Raw genomic sequence first — 17,203 nt, 5'->3', positions numbered from 1 at the left:
ACTGATCCAGCATGGCTACCACAGCATCTTGCAGCGGCATGCTATTCCATCCGGTTTGCGTTTAGTTGGACCATCATTTATTTTTCAACAGGACAATGACCCCAAACACACCTCCAGGCTGTGTAAGGGCTATTTGACCATGAAGGAGAGTGATGGGGTGCTGCGTCAGATGACCTGGCCTCCAGTCACCGGACCTGAACCCAATCGAGATGGTTTGGGGTGAGCTGGACCGCAGAGTGAAGGCAAAAGGGCCAACAAGTGCTAAGCATCTCTGGGAACTCCTTCAAGACTGTTGGAAGACCATTTCAGGTGACTACCTCTTGAAGCTCATCAAGAGAATGCCAAGAGTGTGCAAAGCAGTAATCAAAGCAAAAGGTGGCTACTTTGAAGAACCTAGAATATGACATATTTTCAGTTGTTTCACACTTTTTTGTTAGGTATATAATTCCACATGTGTTAATTCATAGTTTTGATGCCTTCAGTGTGAATCTACAATTTTCATAGTCATTAAAATAAAGAAAACTCTTTGAATGAGAAGGTGTGTCCAAACTTTTGGTCTGTACTGTATATCCTTATACATGTCGCGTTCTATTATCTTACTCCATTAACCCAGGTTTGGGACCTCACAAGACTTTATACAATATTAGGATATGATAGGAGGACGTTGTGAAATGTACACAAATTTCCACACAAAGGTCACCCCGGGGCCCTGGTGTAAAGGTCTCTCTACTATTGAGTAAGAAAATCAATGGCGTATGGCAATAGAGGCTACGCTCATTAGATTTAAAGGGACAGTGCACAGGAATTCTGATGAAGTGGCTGGGATTTACACTGTCAGGTCTGGATCGGATCCTTACTGCCCCCGAGCATTACAATTCTCTGAATTCCTGAGTTATGCAGATGTGTATTGTTATCATCTTGTTCTGACCACTACCAGCCCTCCTCTGCCCTCAACTGTGACCAATCTAATCCGTTGCTAAAAATAACGCTCTAATACACTGCCCTTCCCAAAAAAAAAGTCGCCACCATAAATATTTTGTTGGACCGCCTTTTTGCTTTGAGTACGGCACTCATTCGCTGTGGCATTGTTTCGATAAGCTTCTGCAATGTCACAAGATCTTGCATTGATGATGGTAGAGTCTGACCGCTGCGCAAAGCCTTCTCCAGCACATCCCAAAGATTCTCAATGGGGTTAAGGTCTGGACTCTGTGGTGGCCAATCCATGTGTGACGATGATGTCTCATGCTCGCTGAACCACCCTTTCACAATTTAAGCCCGATGAATCCTGGCATTGTCATCTTGGAATATGCCCGTGCCATCAAGGAAGAACAAATCCATTGATGGAATAATCTGGCCATTCAGTATGTTCAGGTAGTCGCTGACCTCATTCTTGGAGCACATACTGTTGCTGAACCGAGACCTGACCAACTGCAGCGACCCCAGATCATAGCACTGCCCCCATGGGCTTGTACAGGAGGCACTGGGCATGATGGGGGCATCACATCTGCCTCTCTTCTTACCCTGATGCGCCCATCACTCTGGAACAGGGTAAATCTGGACTCATCAGACCACATCACCTTCTTCCATTGCTCCAGAGTCCAATCTTTATGCTCCCGAGCAAATTGAAGCTTTTTATTCTGGTTTGCCTCACTGATTAGTGGTTTTCTTACGGCTACACAGCTGTTCAGTCCCAATCCCTTGAGATCTCTTTGCATTGTGAGTGTGGAAATGCTCTTACTTTCACTATTAAACATAGCCCTGAGTTCTACTGTTTTTTCTTCAATTTTGATTTCACCAAACGTTTAAGTGATCGCCGATCACGATCATTCAGGATTTTTTTTCCCGCCACATTTCTTCTTACTCGAATACGATGCGTCCCCACTATCCTTCCAGTTTTTAATAATGCGTTGTACAGTTCTTAACCCAATTTTAGTAGTTTCTGCAATCTCCTTAGATGTTTTCTCTGCTTGATGCAGGCCAATGATTAGACCCGTCTCAAACAGACTAACATCTTTTCTACGACCACGAGATGCGTCTTTCAACATGGTTGTTTAAGAAATGAGAAGCAACTCATTGCACCAGTTGGGGTTAACTAACTTGCCAGCTGAAAGATAATCACCCATGCAGTAATTATCCAATAGGAGGCTCATAACTGTTTGCTTAGTTACATCCAGTATATATTGCCCTGTAGCAAGGGTACTTTGGACTATGGACATTTGCGCCTATTGCTGCAACGCAAAGCCAACTACTTACTTTAGTGCTCTTTGATTTATGCAGTTATTTAAACTTACACTGTTTTATATTGTTGAACTGTATTTTATAAGTTTATTGTAATATATCCTGTTTATTTGCACTGTATCTGGAAAAGGGCTAATGAACAGCCAGCTAAAACTGAAAGACTTTGGGACTTTCTATCTTTGCGCTGAGAAGTTAGAAATCTTCCACAGTTATTATAAGGGACTATGCAAAGTTTTGGAGGCAAATAACCAGACACACTGACCTTCTGACTGTCTGGTTTAGCTCTGTTGTTTACGTCTAAAGACTTGTTTATGTCTGGATAAACTCTATACAAGTCTATGACAGACTGAAATTGCAACGTTGTTTCTATTTTGGCTGTTATTCTCCACTCCAACCTTTCAGCTAGAAAGTGACTATAAGGAGAGCAGTTATAGCCTCCAGTTGTCTGTAGATAGGGACTGGTTTTAGTAGGGGAGACTTTTCCAGGCTGCATGAGTGACCAGAAAAAGACTCTGAGACAGGAATACTCTCCCACAGACCCTGAGTCACCAGCCCTTTGGCCAGTGTCTTCTGCGAGAGTGGGGGACAGCTATCTCAGGCTTTTCCTCCTTCTTCTGCCAGGGAGGAGACTGGAGAAGTCAGCTCGGTGCACTGCCTGTATTGTTTTGCACTTCAGCTCCTCCAGTAAAGAAGCGCATTGGTTTACTACAGACTCTGACTCTCTGGAGTTATTTCCCATCGGGGTGCACCACGTCTTACCATCCCCTCCACAGAGCAGCAACACATGGTGTTCAGGGGACCCAGAATAGCATTGGGACCACCCCACACCCGGCCACTGCACTAGGAGCTGGTTCCATCACTTTACAGTCCGGAGAGTACAGTAATGCTTCTGAATAAGGACCCTGGCATTTTCCTTTTTTTGTGCTTTCGTTTTTCACTCCCCGCCTTCCCATAGGCCTAACTTTTTTTATTTTTCCATTCACATAGCCTTATGAGAGCTTATTTTTTGCGGGACAGGTTGTACTTTCTAATGACACCATTTAAGGTTGCATACCATGTAGTGGGGAGCAGATTTTCTTTTTCCAAATGGGGTAGAATTGTGAAAAAATGCAATTCTGATAAAGGTTTTAATTTTTTTACACTGTACACTATGCGGTGAAATTGACCTGTTATCTTCATTCTCCAAGTCAGTCGGTTCCAACGATACCACACTTGAATAATTTTTATTGCGTTTTAATACTGGGAAAAAAAAGTAAAACCTTTTGAGAAAATCTTTTTTTTTTTTTCATAACCATATTCTGACCCCTATAACTTTTTTGTAGCTATGTGTACGGGGCTGTGTGAGGGTTCATTTTTTGCGGGACGATCTGTTCTCTTCAGTGATACCAATTTTAAGTCTGTGCGACTTTTTGATCACTTTTATAAAAAAATTATTGGGTAGTTTAAATGACAAAAATGGCAAATTGGCTTTATTTATTTTTCGCTACGCCATTTGCCGTATTCCATTAATATTGTTATATTTTAATAGTATGGGCATTTTCGCACGCAGCGATGGTCATCAATACCTGATCAGTGGGGGTCCAACTCCTGGCATCCCCATCACCACAAAGGGGCTGTGGTGCTGCGGCTTCTTCCTTGGCCTGTGACGTCCATTGGTGACATTGCCTTTGTGCAGCTCCATCCTATTCAAGTGGATGGGAATGATCTGCAATACCAATCACAGCCACTATCCGATGTATGGCGCTGTGCTTATCATACTTTGAAGAGGGCGCAGCGCTCATCCAAGGGCTGAAGCAGGTGTGCTGGGACACCACCGATCCGATACTGATCTACTGTAAATCGCCTGCAAATATTTTTGTAGATGCTGAATTGTTTTTGGAAATTTGTGATCTTTATTTTATTTTTTATTTTTTGCAGTCATAGAACCAGATTCTTCAAAGAAGTAGAGCCCATAGACCTCCCAAACTGTCAGCTCTTAAAAGGGATAGGTAAGTGCGCTGGAAAGAAAATGTCTATCCTCTGGTACCAAATTCCAAGATGCTACAAGGTTTCGTAATTGAAGCAGGGAGCGTGTCAACCCTGTAAGGCCTCGTGCAACCGACCGTATGACTTTTTCGGTGTTTTGCGGTGTTTTTCCTGAAACCATTTTTCCATTTTTTTTTTTATTTTTTATTTTTTCTCAGTAGTGTTTCTGGTTTCGTTTTTGCATATGGCATATACAGTACACAGTAATTACATAGAAAAAACTGTGCTGGGCATAACATTTTCAATAGGTGGCTCCGCAAAAACGGAACGGATACGTTAGATATGTGGAGTACATTCTGTATGTGTTCTGTTTTTTTTTGCGGACCCATTGACTTGAATAGAGCCACGGAACATGATTTGCGGGCAAAAATATGTTCTATCCTTTGAACGGAAATACGGAAACGGAATGCATACGGAGCACATTCAGTTTTTTTTGCAGTCCCATTGAAATGAATGGTTCCGTATATAGAATGTATGCTGAATGCAAAAAACGGCCCGTATACGGAAAGCAAAAAACGTTTGTGTGCATAAGCCCTAAGGCCTCTTTCACACGGACATTGTGGGAAAAGATGCAGGTGCGTTGCGGGAAAATGGGCGATTTTTCAGCGCGAGTGCAAAGCGGTTTAATGCGTTTTGCACACGCGTGAGAAAAATCTGCATATTTGGTACCCAGACCCGAACTTCTTCACAGAAGTTCGGGTTTGGGATCGGTGTTGTGTAGATTTTATTATTTCCCTTATAACATGGTTATAAGGGAAAATAATAGCATTCTTGATACAGAATGCATAGTACAATGTCCATAATAAACAAATTTAACTCACCCCATCCACTTGATCACGTAGCGGATCTGCTCTTCTTTCTACTTTCTTCAGGACCTGGCTAAAGGACCTTTGATGACGTCACTGCGCTCATCACATGGTCCCACAGGTCCTTTTTATAAAAAAAATAAAGACGACATGCCAAGCTGAGCGTTCAAGTGGATTAAGGTGAGTTTATTAATAGTTTATTTTTTAACCCCTCCATCACTATTTTACTAAGCATTCTGTATTAAGAATGCTATTATTTTCCCTTATAACCATGTTATAAGGGAAAATAATAAAGATCGGATCCCCATCCCGATCGTCTCCTAGCAACCATACATGAAAATCGTACCGCATCCGCACTTGCTTGCGATTTTCACGCAGCCCCATTCACTTCTATGGGGCCTGTGTTGCGTGAAAAACGCACAGTATAGAGCATGCTGCGATTTTCATGCAACACACCAGTGATGCGTGAAAATCACCTGCTCATGTACACAGCCCCATTGAAGTGAATAGGTCCGGATTCAGTGCGGGTGCAATGCGTTCACCTCACGTATTGCACCCGCACAGAATTCTCGCCCGTGTGAAAGGGGCCTAATGGCTCATGCACATGACCATTGTTTTTTTTGCGGTCCGTTTTTCACGGATTCGTTCAGTATCTGAGGTTTTTTTCCCCCTCTGATTTAAGTCCTCTTCCGTTCCGTTATTGCACAAAACATATCCGTATGGTTTCCGTATTTGACCAGTTTTTTGCGGATCGTATACAGAAACAGTAACTTACTAATCACCGAACACATGAGCAATATGGGCTGGGCATAGCATTTCTACAGTATAGATCCGCAAAATACGGATGTGTTCCGTGTGCGTTCTGTATTTTTTGCGGACCCATTGACTTGAATGGGGCCTCGGGCCATGATTTGTGGACAATAGGACATGCACAACTTTTTTGCTGAACGGCCATGCGGACAAACAGAAACGGAATGCACACGGAGTAACTTCTGTATTTTCTACATCCCCATTAAAGTGAATGGTTCCGCATACAGTCCGCAAAAAAAATAAAAACTGAATGGAAGTGGAAAGAAAATACGTTTGTGTGCATGAGCCCTTAGTCAGAGCTCCCCAACCTCTGCCTCCTGGGCCCCCTCCATGTGGTTTACCACCTTGTTAGGAAAGGAGCAGGTGTAGTTACACTCTGCGGGACGGAGGAGACGTTATTACACCGTCCGCCGCTGCAATGTCAATGGCGAGCAGGTAAACAGAGAAGGCAGCGCTGCGTTCTCCTCTAAAAACTGCTCTGTGGGGGTGCCGGGAGTGGGACCACCGCTGATCTGATATTGTGCAGACATTGGAGAAGCAGGGAATGCTGCAGAATTATGAATGCAGCTCTGAACCATCTAATCCATTTTAAACGCTTCTTCTATTCTTCTTTGCAGAGTTTGGTTCTGAAGATATTGATGTTCTTCCTAATGGTTTGGCCTTTATAAGTACTGTGAGTATTTGCCATTTCGCGATAGATTTCACAGGGAATGACATCAGCAAGTACAGAAATGATGTCAGCATGTAGAGGAATTATGTCAGTAAAAATAGAAATGACATCATCAGTTTGAAGAATTATGTCAGCAGGAATAGATATGACATCAGCACCTTTATGCTCCCATTTTTTTTATATCTCCCTGGAAAACCCTTTCAAATGGGAGCAGCACTGCAGTACCATTCATGGCCACTGTCCAACGTGTGGCGCTGTTTTCATCCTGTTCCTCTTCCAAAGCACATCAGCCTGATCTTGGGGGTGCCAGGAGTCACTGCTTCCCCTCATCCCTCACCTGATATTGATGAGCTATCTTAAGGACCATAGGCCACCCCAGTCATGAGAGGTGGCTCATCAAAACAACCTCAAGACAGCCACAAAAAAAGTTACTACAAACAGGGATCCAAATTTTGTTAGTTATGCATATCCAGTAGACAAATATGACCCATTACTTCAATATCCCCCCCTATGGGTGCTTACAGCAGTCACACCTGAATTTCCAGCTCTTCAGTGTACTTTATTATACATCCCAGAAGGCTCATAATGATAAATGCGTTTTACATGCGTCTTCATGAGGGACATGAACATGTGGAGTCACTGTGGGTAGAAATACATGGAGGCAAAAACAATAATAAAATACTAATAGGAGTTTACTATAAACCACCTAATATACCAGAGTCCACAGAAAATCTGATATAAAATGAGATAGACGAGGCGGCAAATCATAATGAGGTGGTTATTATGGGAAACTTTAACTACCTGGAAACTGTACATCTCATAAAGGAAACAGGTTCTTGGCAATAACCAAAGACAATTACCTCTCCCAACTGGTTCAGAACCCGACTAGAGGGACGGCAATACTGAGCTTAGTTCTAACCAATAGACCTGACAGAACAACAGACGTGCAGGTTGGGGGACACCTGGGAAATAGTGACCACAAAGTAATAACCTTCCAATTATCATTCAAAAGAGCGTTTCTTCAGAGAGGAACAAAAATACCAAACTTCAAAAAAGCTAATTTTAGCCAACTAAGAGAGGCCATAGGCCTAACTAACTGGGACAAAGTCCTCAAAAATAAAAAATACAGCCCAAAATGGGATATTTTTAAAAGCATCCTAAAATCTGATTGTGAGAGGTACATACCGTATGGGAATACAAGGTTAAGGTACAAGAAGAAACCAATGTGGATAAATAGAACTGTAAAAAAAAAGCAATAAATGACAAAAAGAAAGCATTTAAATCACTAAAACAGGAGGATAGCACGGAAGCACTGAAAAACTATAAAGAAAAAAATTGAGTATGTAAAAAACTAATAAAAGCAGCCAAACTAGAGACCGAGAGATTAATTGCCAAAGAGAGCAAAACTAACCCTAAAATGTTCTTCAATTATTTAAATGGTAAAAAGTATAAATCTGAAGGTGTCGGCCCTTTAACCCCTTAAGGACATAGGACGTACCGGTACGCCCTATTTCCCGAGTCCTTAAGGACCAAGGACGTACCGGTACGTCCTGACTTTAAAATCGGCATTCCGGCGCCGCAGGGGTTAATTTGAACAGGATGCCGGCTGAAATCATTCAGCCGGCATCCTGTTAAAACGCCAGGGGGGGTCATGTGACCCCCCCGTGTCGGCGATCGCAGCAAACCGCAGGTCAATTCAGACCTGCGGTTTGCTGCGCTTTTTGCAGTTTCTGATCCCCGCGGTCCCTGACCGCGGGGATCAGAAACTTTAGAGTGCCTAAAATCAATATAGTACACCCCCCCCTGCACCCATGCATGATTTGATGGCGGCGGGTGGTGCAGGGGGGGTGTCGCAGGCGGTGGGGGCGTTGCGGGAGGCGGGCGGTGCGGCAGGCGGGATCGCGATCCCCCGCCCGCCTCCTATTGCGTAATCGTTGGTGTACAGTGGGTATACCAGGGTGCCAGCACATTGCTGGCACCCTGGTATAAACGGCTGACATCGTTGATGCGATGTCAGCCGTTTAACCCTTTCCATACAGCGGTCCGTACGGACCGCTGTATGGAAAAGGTTAACAGTAAGAGGGAGCTCCCTCCCTCTCCGATCGGGGGGCTGCTGTGCCTTTGCAGCCCCCCGATGGAGAGGGAGAGAGCCCCCAGAGAGCCCCCCGAAGCCCCGTCCTCACCCTTCCCCGTCTGCGAAGTTCTGACCATAACTGAGCAGACGGGGAAGGTTCCCATGGCAACAGGACGCCTGCTCAGGCGTCCTGCTGTCCATGGTGCTGAACAGATCTGTGCTGAAAGCATAGATCTGTTCAGTGGAAGTAAAATACAGTACAGAAACCTATATAGAGTACAGTACTGTATTTTACAGACATCAGACCCACTGGATCTTCAAGAACCAAGTGGGTCTGGGTCAAAAAATAAAAAGAATAAGTGAAAAAAGTTAAGATAAAAAAAAAAACATTTATCACTGAATAAAAATTAAAAAAATAAAATAAACTACACATATTAGGTATCGCCGCGTCCGTAACGACCTGATCTATAAAACGGCCATGTTACTTTCCCCGCACAGTGAACGCCATAAAAATAAAAAAATAAAAACTATGAGAAAATTGAAATTTTGCCCACCTTACTTCCCAAAAAAGGTAATAAAAGTGATCAAAAAAGTCGCATGTACGCCAAAATAGTACCAATCAAACCGTCATCTCATCCCGCAAAAAATGAGACCCTACTCAAGATAATCGCCCAAAAACTGAAAAAACTATGGCTCTTAGACTATGGAAACACTAAAACATCATTTTTTTTGTTTCAAAAATAAAATCATTGTGTAAAACCTACATAAATAAAAATAAAGTATACATATTAGGTATTGCCGCGTCCGTATCGACCGGCTCTATATAAATATCACATGACCTAACCCCTCAGGTGACCACCGTAAAAAAAAAAAAAAAAAACGGTGTAAAAAAAGCTATTTTTTGCCATCTTACGTCACAAAAAGTGTAATAGCAAGCGATCAAAAAGTCATATGCACCCCAAAATAGTGCCAATCAAACTGTCATCTCATCCCGCAAAAAATTTGACCCTACTCAAGATAATCGCCCAAAAACTGAAAAAACTATGGCTCTCAGACTATGGAGACACTAAACAATTTTTTGGTTTTAAAAATGAAGTTATTGTATAAAACTTACATAAATAAAAAAAAATTGTATACATATTAGGTATCGCTGCGTCCGTGACAACCTGCTCTATAAAATTACCACGTGATCTAACCTGTCAGATGAACGTTGTAAATAACAAAAAAAAAAAGTGCCAAAAAAGCTATTTCTTGTTACCTTGCCGCACAAAAACTGTAATATAGAGCAACCAAAAATCATATCTACCCTGAACTAGTACCAACAATACTGCCATCCTATCCCGTACTTTCTAAAATGGGGTCACTTTTTTGGAGTTTCTACTCTAGGGGTGCATCAGGGGGGCTTCAAATGGGACATGGTGTCAAAAAACCAGTCCAGCAAAATCTGCCTTCCAAAAACCATGTGGCATTCCTTTCCTTCTGCACCCTGCCGTTTGCCCGTACAGCGGTTTACGACCACATATGGGGTGTTTCTGTAAACTACAGAATCAGGGCCATAAATAATGAGTTTTGTTTGGCTGTTAACCCTTGCTTTGTAACTGGAAAAAAAATATTAAAATGGAAAATCTGCCAAAAAAGTGAAATTTTGAAATTGTATCTCTATTTTCCATTAAATCTTGTGCAACACCTAAAGGGTTAACAAAGTTTGTAAAATCAGTTTTGAATACCTTGAGGGGTGTAGTTTCTTAGATGGGGTCACTTTTATAAAGTTTCTACTCTAGGGGTGCATCAGGGGGGCTTCAAATGGGACATGGTGTCAAAAAACCAGTCCAGCAAAATCTGCCTTCCAAAAACCATGTGGCATTCCTTTCCTTCTGCACCCTGCCGTTTGCCCGTACAGCAGTCTACAACCACAAATGAGGTGTTTCTGTAAACTACAGAATCAGGGCCATAAATAATGAGTTTTGTTTGGCTGTTAACCCTTGCTTTGTAACTGGAAAAAAAAATATTAAAATGGAAAATCTGCCAAAAAAGTGAAATTTTGAAATTGTATCTCTATTTTCCATTAAATCTTGTGCAACACCTAAAGGGTTAACAAAGTTTGTAAAATCAGTTTTGAATACCTTGAGGGGTGTAGTTTCTTAGATGGGGTCACTTTTATGGAGTTTCTACTCTAGGGGTGCATCAGGGGGGCTTCAAATGGGACATGGTGTCAAAAAAACTGTCCAGCAAAATCTGGCTTCCAAAAACCATACGGCGCACCTTTCACTCTACGCCCCGCTGTGTGGCCGTACAGTAGTTTACGGCCACATATGGGGTGTTTCTGTAAACGGCAGAGTCAGGGCAATAAAGATACAGTCTTGTTTGGCTGTTAACCCTTGCTTTGTTAGTGGAAAAAATGGGTTAAAATTGAAAATTAGGCAAAAAAATGAAATTCTCAAATTTCATCCCCATTTGCCAATAACTCTTGTGCAACACCTAAAGGGTTAACGAAGTTTGTAAAATCAGTTTTGAATACCTTGAGGGGTGTAGTTTATAGAATGGGGTCATTTTTGGGCGGTTTCTATTATGTAAGCCTCGCAAAGTGACTTCAGAGCTGTAGGGGTCACTAAAAATTGGGTTTCTGTAAATTTCGGAAAAATTTCAAGATTTGCTTCTAAACTTCTAAGCCTTGTAACATCCCCAAAAAATAAAATATCATTCCCAAAATAATTCAAACATGAAGTAGACATATGGGGAATGTTAAGTCATCACAATTTTTGGGGGTATTACTATGTATTACAGAAGTAGAGAAACTGAAACTTTGAAATTTGCAAATTTTTCCAAATTTTTGGTAAATTAGGTATTTTATTATGCAAAAAAAATAATTTTTTTGACTTTATTTTACCAGTGTCATGAAGTACAATATGTGACGAAAAAACAATCTCAGAATGGCCTGTATAAGTAAAAGCGTTTTAAAGTTATCGGCACTTAAAGTGACACTGGTCAGATTTGCAAAAAATGGCCTGGTCCTTAAGGTGAAAATGAGCCTGGTCCTTAAGGGGTTAAAGAGTAATGAGGGGGAAGTCGCAGAGAGCGACGAGGAGAAAGCAAAGCTGTTAAATATTTTTTCCTCCAATGGATTCACTGAGGAAAATAAACTGTCAGATGAAATGCAGAATGTAAAAGTAAATTCCCCATTAAAAGTGTCCTGTCTGACCCAGGAAGAAGTACAGCGGCGTCTTAAAAAGATTAAAATAGACAAATCGCCAGGACCGGATGGCATACACCCCCGTAGCCTAAGGGAATTAAGTAATGTCATAGCCAGACCCTTATTTCTGATATTTGCAGATTCTATATTGACAGGGAATGTCCCACAGGATTGGCGCATAGCAAATGTGGTGCCAATATTCAAAAAGGGTCCAAAAACAGAGCCCGGAGACTATAGGCTGGTAAGTTTAACATCTGTTGTGGGTAAACAGTTTGAAGGTTTTCTAAGAGATGCTATCTTGGAGTACGTCAATGAAAATAAGCAAATAACGCCATATCAGCATGGCTTCATGAGGGATCGGTCATGCAAAACGAATTTAATCAGTTTCTATGAGGAGGTAAGTTCTAGACTTGACAGCGGCGAATCAATGGATGTCGTATATCTGGACTTCTCCAAAGCATTTGACACTGTACCACATAAAAGGTTAGTATATAAAGTGAGAATGCTCGGACTGGGAGAAAACGTCTGTATGTGGGTAAGTAACTCAGTTATAGAAAACATAGGGTGGTTATTAACGGTACACACCCAGATTGGGTCACTGTCACTAGTGGGGTACCTCAGGGGTCAGTATTGGACCCTATTCTCTTCAATATAATTTTTGCAGATTACACTAAACTGTGTAAAGTAATTAACACGGTAGAGGACCGTATACTACTACAGAGGGATCTGGATAGATTGGAGGCTTGGGCAGATAAGGTTTAACACTGACAAATGTAAGGTTATGCACATGGGAAGGAAAAATGCAAGTCACCCGTACATACTAAATGGTAAAACACTGGGTAACACTGACATGGAAAAGGACCTAGGAATTTTAATAAACAGCAAACTAAGCTGTAAAAACCAGTGTCAGGCAGCTGCTGCCAAGGCCAATAGGATAGTGGGTTGCATCAAAAGGGGCATAGATGCCCGTGATGAGAACATAGTCCTACCACTTTACAAATCACTGGTCAGACCACACATGGAGTACTGTGTACAGTTCTGGGCTCCTGTGAACAAGGCAGACATAGCAGAGCTGGAGAGGGTCCAGAGGAGGGCATCTAAAGTAATAACTGGAATGGGGCAACTACAGTACCCTGAAAGATTATCAGCATTAGGGTTATTCACTTTAGAAAAAAGACGACTGAGGGGAGATCTAATTACTATGTATAAATATATCGGGGTTCAGTACAGAGATCACTCCCATCATCTATTTATCCCCAGGACTGTGACTGTGACGAGGGGACATCCTCTGCGTCTGGAGGAAAGAAGGTTTGTACACAAACATAGAAAAGGATTCTTTACGGTAAGAGCAGTGAGACTATGGAACTCTCTGCCTGAGGAGGTGGTGATGGTGAGTACAATAAAGGAATTCAGGAGGGGCCTGGATGTATTTCTGGAGCGTAATAATATTACAGGATATAGCTACTAGAGAGGGGTCGCTGATCCAGGGAGTTATTCCGATTGCCTGATTGGAGTTGGGAAGGAATTTTTAATTCCCCTAAAGTGGGGAAAATTGGCTTCTACCTCACAGTTGTTATTTTTTTTGCCTTCCTCTGGACCAACTTGCAGGATGACAGGCCGAACTGGATGGACAAATGTTTTTTTTTGGCCTTATGTACTATGTTAGGCTACTTTCACATTAGCGTTTTATGCGGATCCGTCATTGATCTGCAAAAAACGCTTCCGTTACCATAATACAACCGCATGCATCCATCATGAACGGATTCGGTTGTATTATGTCTTATATAGCCATGACAGATCCATCATGAACACCTTTGAAAGTCAATGGGGGACGGAATCCGTTTTCTATTGTGTCTGAGAAAAAGGATCTGTCCCCATTGACTTACATTGTGTGTCAGGACGGATCTGTCTTGCACCGAACCACATCGCGGACAGAAAAACGCTGCTTGCAGCGTTATTCTGTCCGCAATGGGAGCACAACCAAACGGAAAGAAATGCATTTTGGTGCATTCCATTTCGTTCAGATTTGGACAAAACTGAAGCGTTTTCTTCCGCTATTGAGATCCCATGATGGATCTCAATAGCGGAATTGAAAACGCAGATGTGAATGTAGCCTTATCTCTAACCTTTGACGTTTAGGATAAAGGAGTGAAAAAGAAACCGGTACGGCCACACTGGGCAGACTTCACCCTATGCATAAATCTGGTTTGCTACAGTCTAATGTACTTTGGGGCACATTTACTAAGACTGGCTTTTTACGCCAGTCTTCATTTCTCCCTCTGCGTTGTGGTTACTGGCGTAGTTTTCCGTTAACATTTATGCCTGTGTAAATGTTAGTAAATTTCCCGGGGCTGAAGTCCCGGCCCCAGCATAGCCCTGCCATGCCCAACTGGCGGAAGTGGAGTAAGACTGGCCATGTGACTAAAGATTGTCGCACAGCCAGTTAAAAAAGGGGACTTGCGAATATTTTATGACTAAAATATTCGCAAGTCCATTAGTAAATGTGCCCCTTTGTGTATCAGTTCTTCACCATTTTCCTATTTGCTTGCTGTCAGTGAATGAGAACACTCTCATCTACATTCGGAGGCAGTAAACCGATCCTTAGTTCGCCTTACTCTCGCTAAGGAGTGAATACAATTGTATCCGGTCCAGACAAACAGATAAGCAGCAGCTGCACAGATCTCTCTGCTACAACGTATCAGTCTGGAGTCACAGAGCATTGTCTACACTGGATACAATTATATCCACTTCTCAGCTGAGAGCAGGATCAAGACCTCAGGACGACCCCCTTAACTGCTTTGTTACCAGCACCGTAGACGTACGGCGCTGGGAGGGTCTTTTAAACATGGCGCCCGCTGGCATGCCTTGGGCGCCATAGTTAACATGTCTCTGCTGTTCCAACAGCAGAGGCCCACTGCTAATGTCCGCGACCGGCAATAATGCAATTACAGCCTTTAGATACCATGATTAAGTGTGATCACGGCATCTAAATACCAAAAACCCAGACTATGGAGATGTAAAAAAAAATTTTTCATGGTTTTCATACTTTTTTTTTTTTTTTTTTCAGTATCTAAACATATAAAACCTATACATATTGTAATCATACTGACCCAGAGAATGAGGGGCACAGGTCAGCTTTGCCTCATAGGGAATGCCGTAGGGACAACACCCGTGCGGAGGAGTTGCATTTTTGTTTTCCAATTCCACCCCATTTTTTTCCCGCTTGCCAAAATAAATGGTGGCATTAGAAAGAACAACTTGTCTCGCAAAGAACAAGCTCTCATACGGATATGTGAACAGAAAAATAAAAAAGTTATGGCTCCAGTAATACGGGGAAGGAAAATGAAAATGCAAAAACAAACAAAAAAAAACCTCCGGTATCCACTTAATGTCCCTGTTTTTGGGGTTGTGTATGACTTTCTGCTCATTACTTGCATGTCTCCTCAGGGTCTGAAGTTTCCTGGCTTGAAGGCCTTTGCACCTGACAAACCTGGACAAATCATGCTTTTAGACCTGAACGATGGCGACCTCAGCCCGTCTCCTCTGTCCTTCAGTGAAGGGTTTGACTCGTCCTCCTTCAACCCTCATGGGTTGAGCACCTACATTGATGAGAAGGGTAAGTTGTTCCTTCCTAGGATATGACCTCACAACGTTGGCACCATCTGGTTGAGCACCATACAGCCGCACCGGGCTCCGATTAACTCATTATAATCACTCTGTCGGTCCGCATCGTTACTGTCCTCGCGCCGCCCTCATCTGTTTCAATATTATCAATGTCAGCACTGATCGGACAGTGTCAGACACAGGGGAATGGTAAAACCCAGTTGTCCATTTAGGCTCAGGCTACACTGACTTTTTTGTAGTGCTACTGATTGATTTTAAAGGGGTTCTCCGGGAATTAAGAAAATTAAAATACCTAAATATTACTTTATTATAGATATATTCCCAAATACCTTTCATTAGTTATAATGGCTTATTATGTCTAGGGGGCAATCATTAGGGGAAATAAAATGGCCGCCGTCCTATTAGTACACATAGAACCTGTCCTAATCGCACAGGACAAGTTACTTCAGAGCAGTTAGCTAAAGAGCTGCCTCATGCTCCTCTCTGCTCTGCTTGTCAGGGATTATCATGATGAACACAGTTTAATATGATCTATGTCTGATGAATGTCTGTAGGAACGGAGTCCATGAGGAGATACAAAGTACAGAGAGGTAATGGAGACTGCATACAAGAACCGCTGCTCATCAGCCACATCCCCACCTCCTCTCTGTACTTCATGTCTCCTCATGGACTCCATTCCTACAGAGATTCAGCTGAAGATCTTATCAGCTGTATCCAGGTTGATAATCCTTGACAAGCAGAGCAGAGAGGAGGATGAGGCAGCTCTTTAGCTAAGTGTTCAGAAGTAACTTGTGCTGCTGTGTGATTAGGACAGGTTATGTGTGCACTAATGGGACGGGGGCCATTTTATTTCTCCTAATGATTTTTCAAGAGACTAAACAAGACATAATAACTAGTGAAAGCTATTTGGGAATATATTTATAATAAAGTAATATATACTTATTTTCATTTTCTTAATTCCTGGAGCCACAGCTGCAGTCCAAAGGAACACAATATGCAGTCTGGTGGACTGCAGACGGCACTCAAGATTTAAAATCAATCAGTAGCGCGACAAAGAAGTCGCAGTTTAGCCCAGACCTTAGTTATACATTTCCAGGAGGAATAACCAGGGGAACACCACAAAGTAAAATAGCTCCAGAATTGTTATTTTATGGGGAATGCAAGAATTTACTAAAACAGACCTGTCAGGAGAGGGGACATACTGTACATACGGTACTTGGGGAGTAGAAGGGAAGAAAGGAATCGCAATGTCTGCTCCAGGAAAACAGAAGTTGATGTCCTGAACGTGTGACCATTATACCATAGGGCACATATCAATGTCACTCATCTGAAGGCAGCCAACCAAATACTGGCGACGAGCCAGAGTAAAGTTCAGCCGAGGGGAAAGCAACCTCCTTCAACTCCCAGCATGCACACTTGCTTGGCAGCTCTCGTAACGCCCACAGAGGACCATGCTGGGAGTTGTACTTTCACAACAGCTGGAATGCCTGAGGTTGCTGACCCCTTGGCTTAAGAAGATCATATAGAAAAATCTAGGGCAGGCAAAATATAGAGACGCTGCAGTACATGACATCAACAGTTTCCAGCATAAATGCATCCATTGCTGAAAATAAATGCTTTGGGGGGTATGCATACTTTTGCAACTGGTTTTCAATTATGCCATGCCTTCATGCTTCATTAAAATTATGCTGCCGTTTTGTGTACACAGCTCCTATGCAGATCTATGTGGCTCCACGGTTACAGAGTACAAGCAAACCTCATGTGGT

The 17,203-nt window shown here is 42.4% G+C and overlaps 1 protein-coding gene across 1 annotated transcript in view; it reads left to right on the top strand.

Moving 5' to 3' along the window:
* Nucleotides 1-17,203, top strand: part of PON2 (paraoxonase 2) — a 50,316-nt gene that overhangs the window by 22,148 nt on the left and 10,965 nt on the right. Inside the window, exons 2-4 of the mRNA XM_044294800.1 lie at nt 4,156-4,226; nt 6,497-6,552; nt 15,261-15,429. Coding sequence (XP_044150735.1) covers nt 4,156-4,226; nt 6,497-6,552; nt 15,261-15,429 — 296 coding nt within the window. The remainder of the gene's footprint in view (nt 1-4,155; nt 4,227-6,496; nt 6,553-15,260; nt 15,430-17,203) is intronic.

This window comes from Bufo gargarizans, chromosome 5 (genome assembly GCF_014858855.1).
Source record: "Bufo gargarizans isolate SCDJY-AF-19 chromosome 5, ASM1485885v1, whole genome shotgun sequence".
Taxonomy (NCBI): domain Eukaryota; kingdom Metazoa; phylum Chordata; class Amphibia; order Anura; family Bufonidae; genus Bufo; species Bufo gargarizans.
The sequence above is the reverse complement of the archived record's forward strand: the minus strand, read 5'-3'. Positions and strand labels throughout refer to the sequence as shown.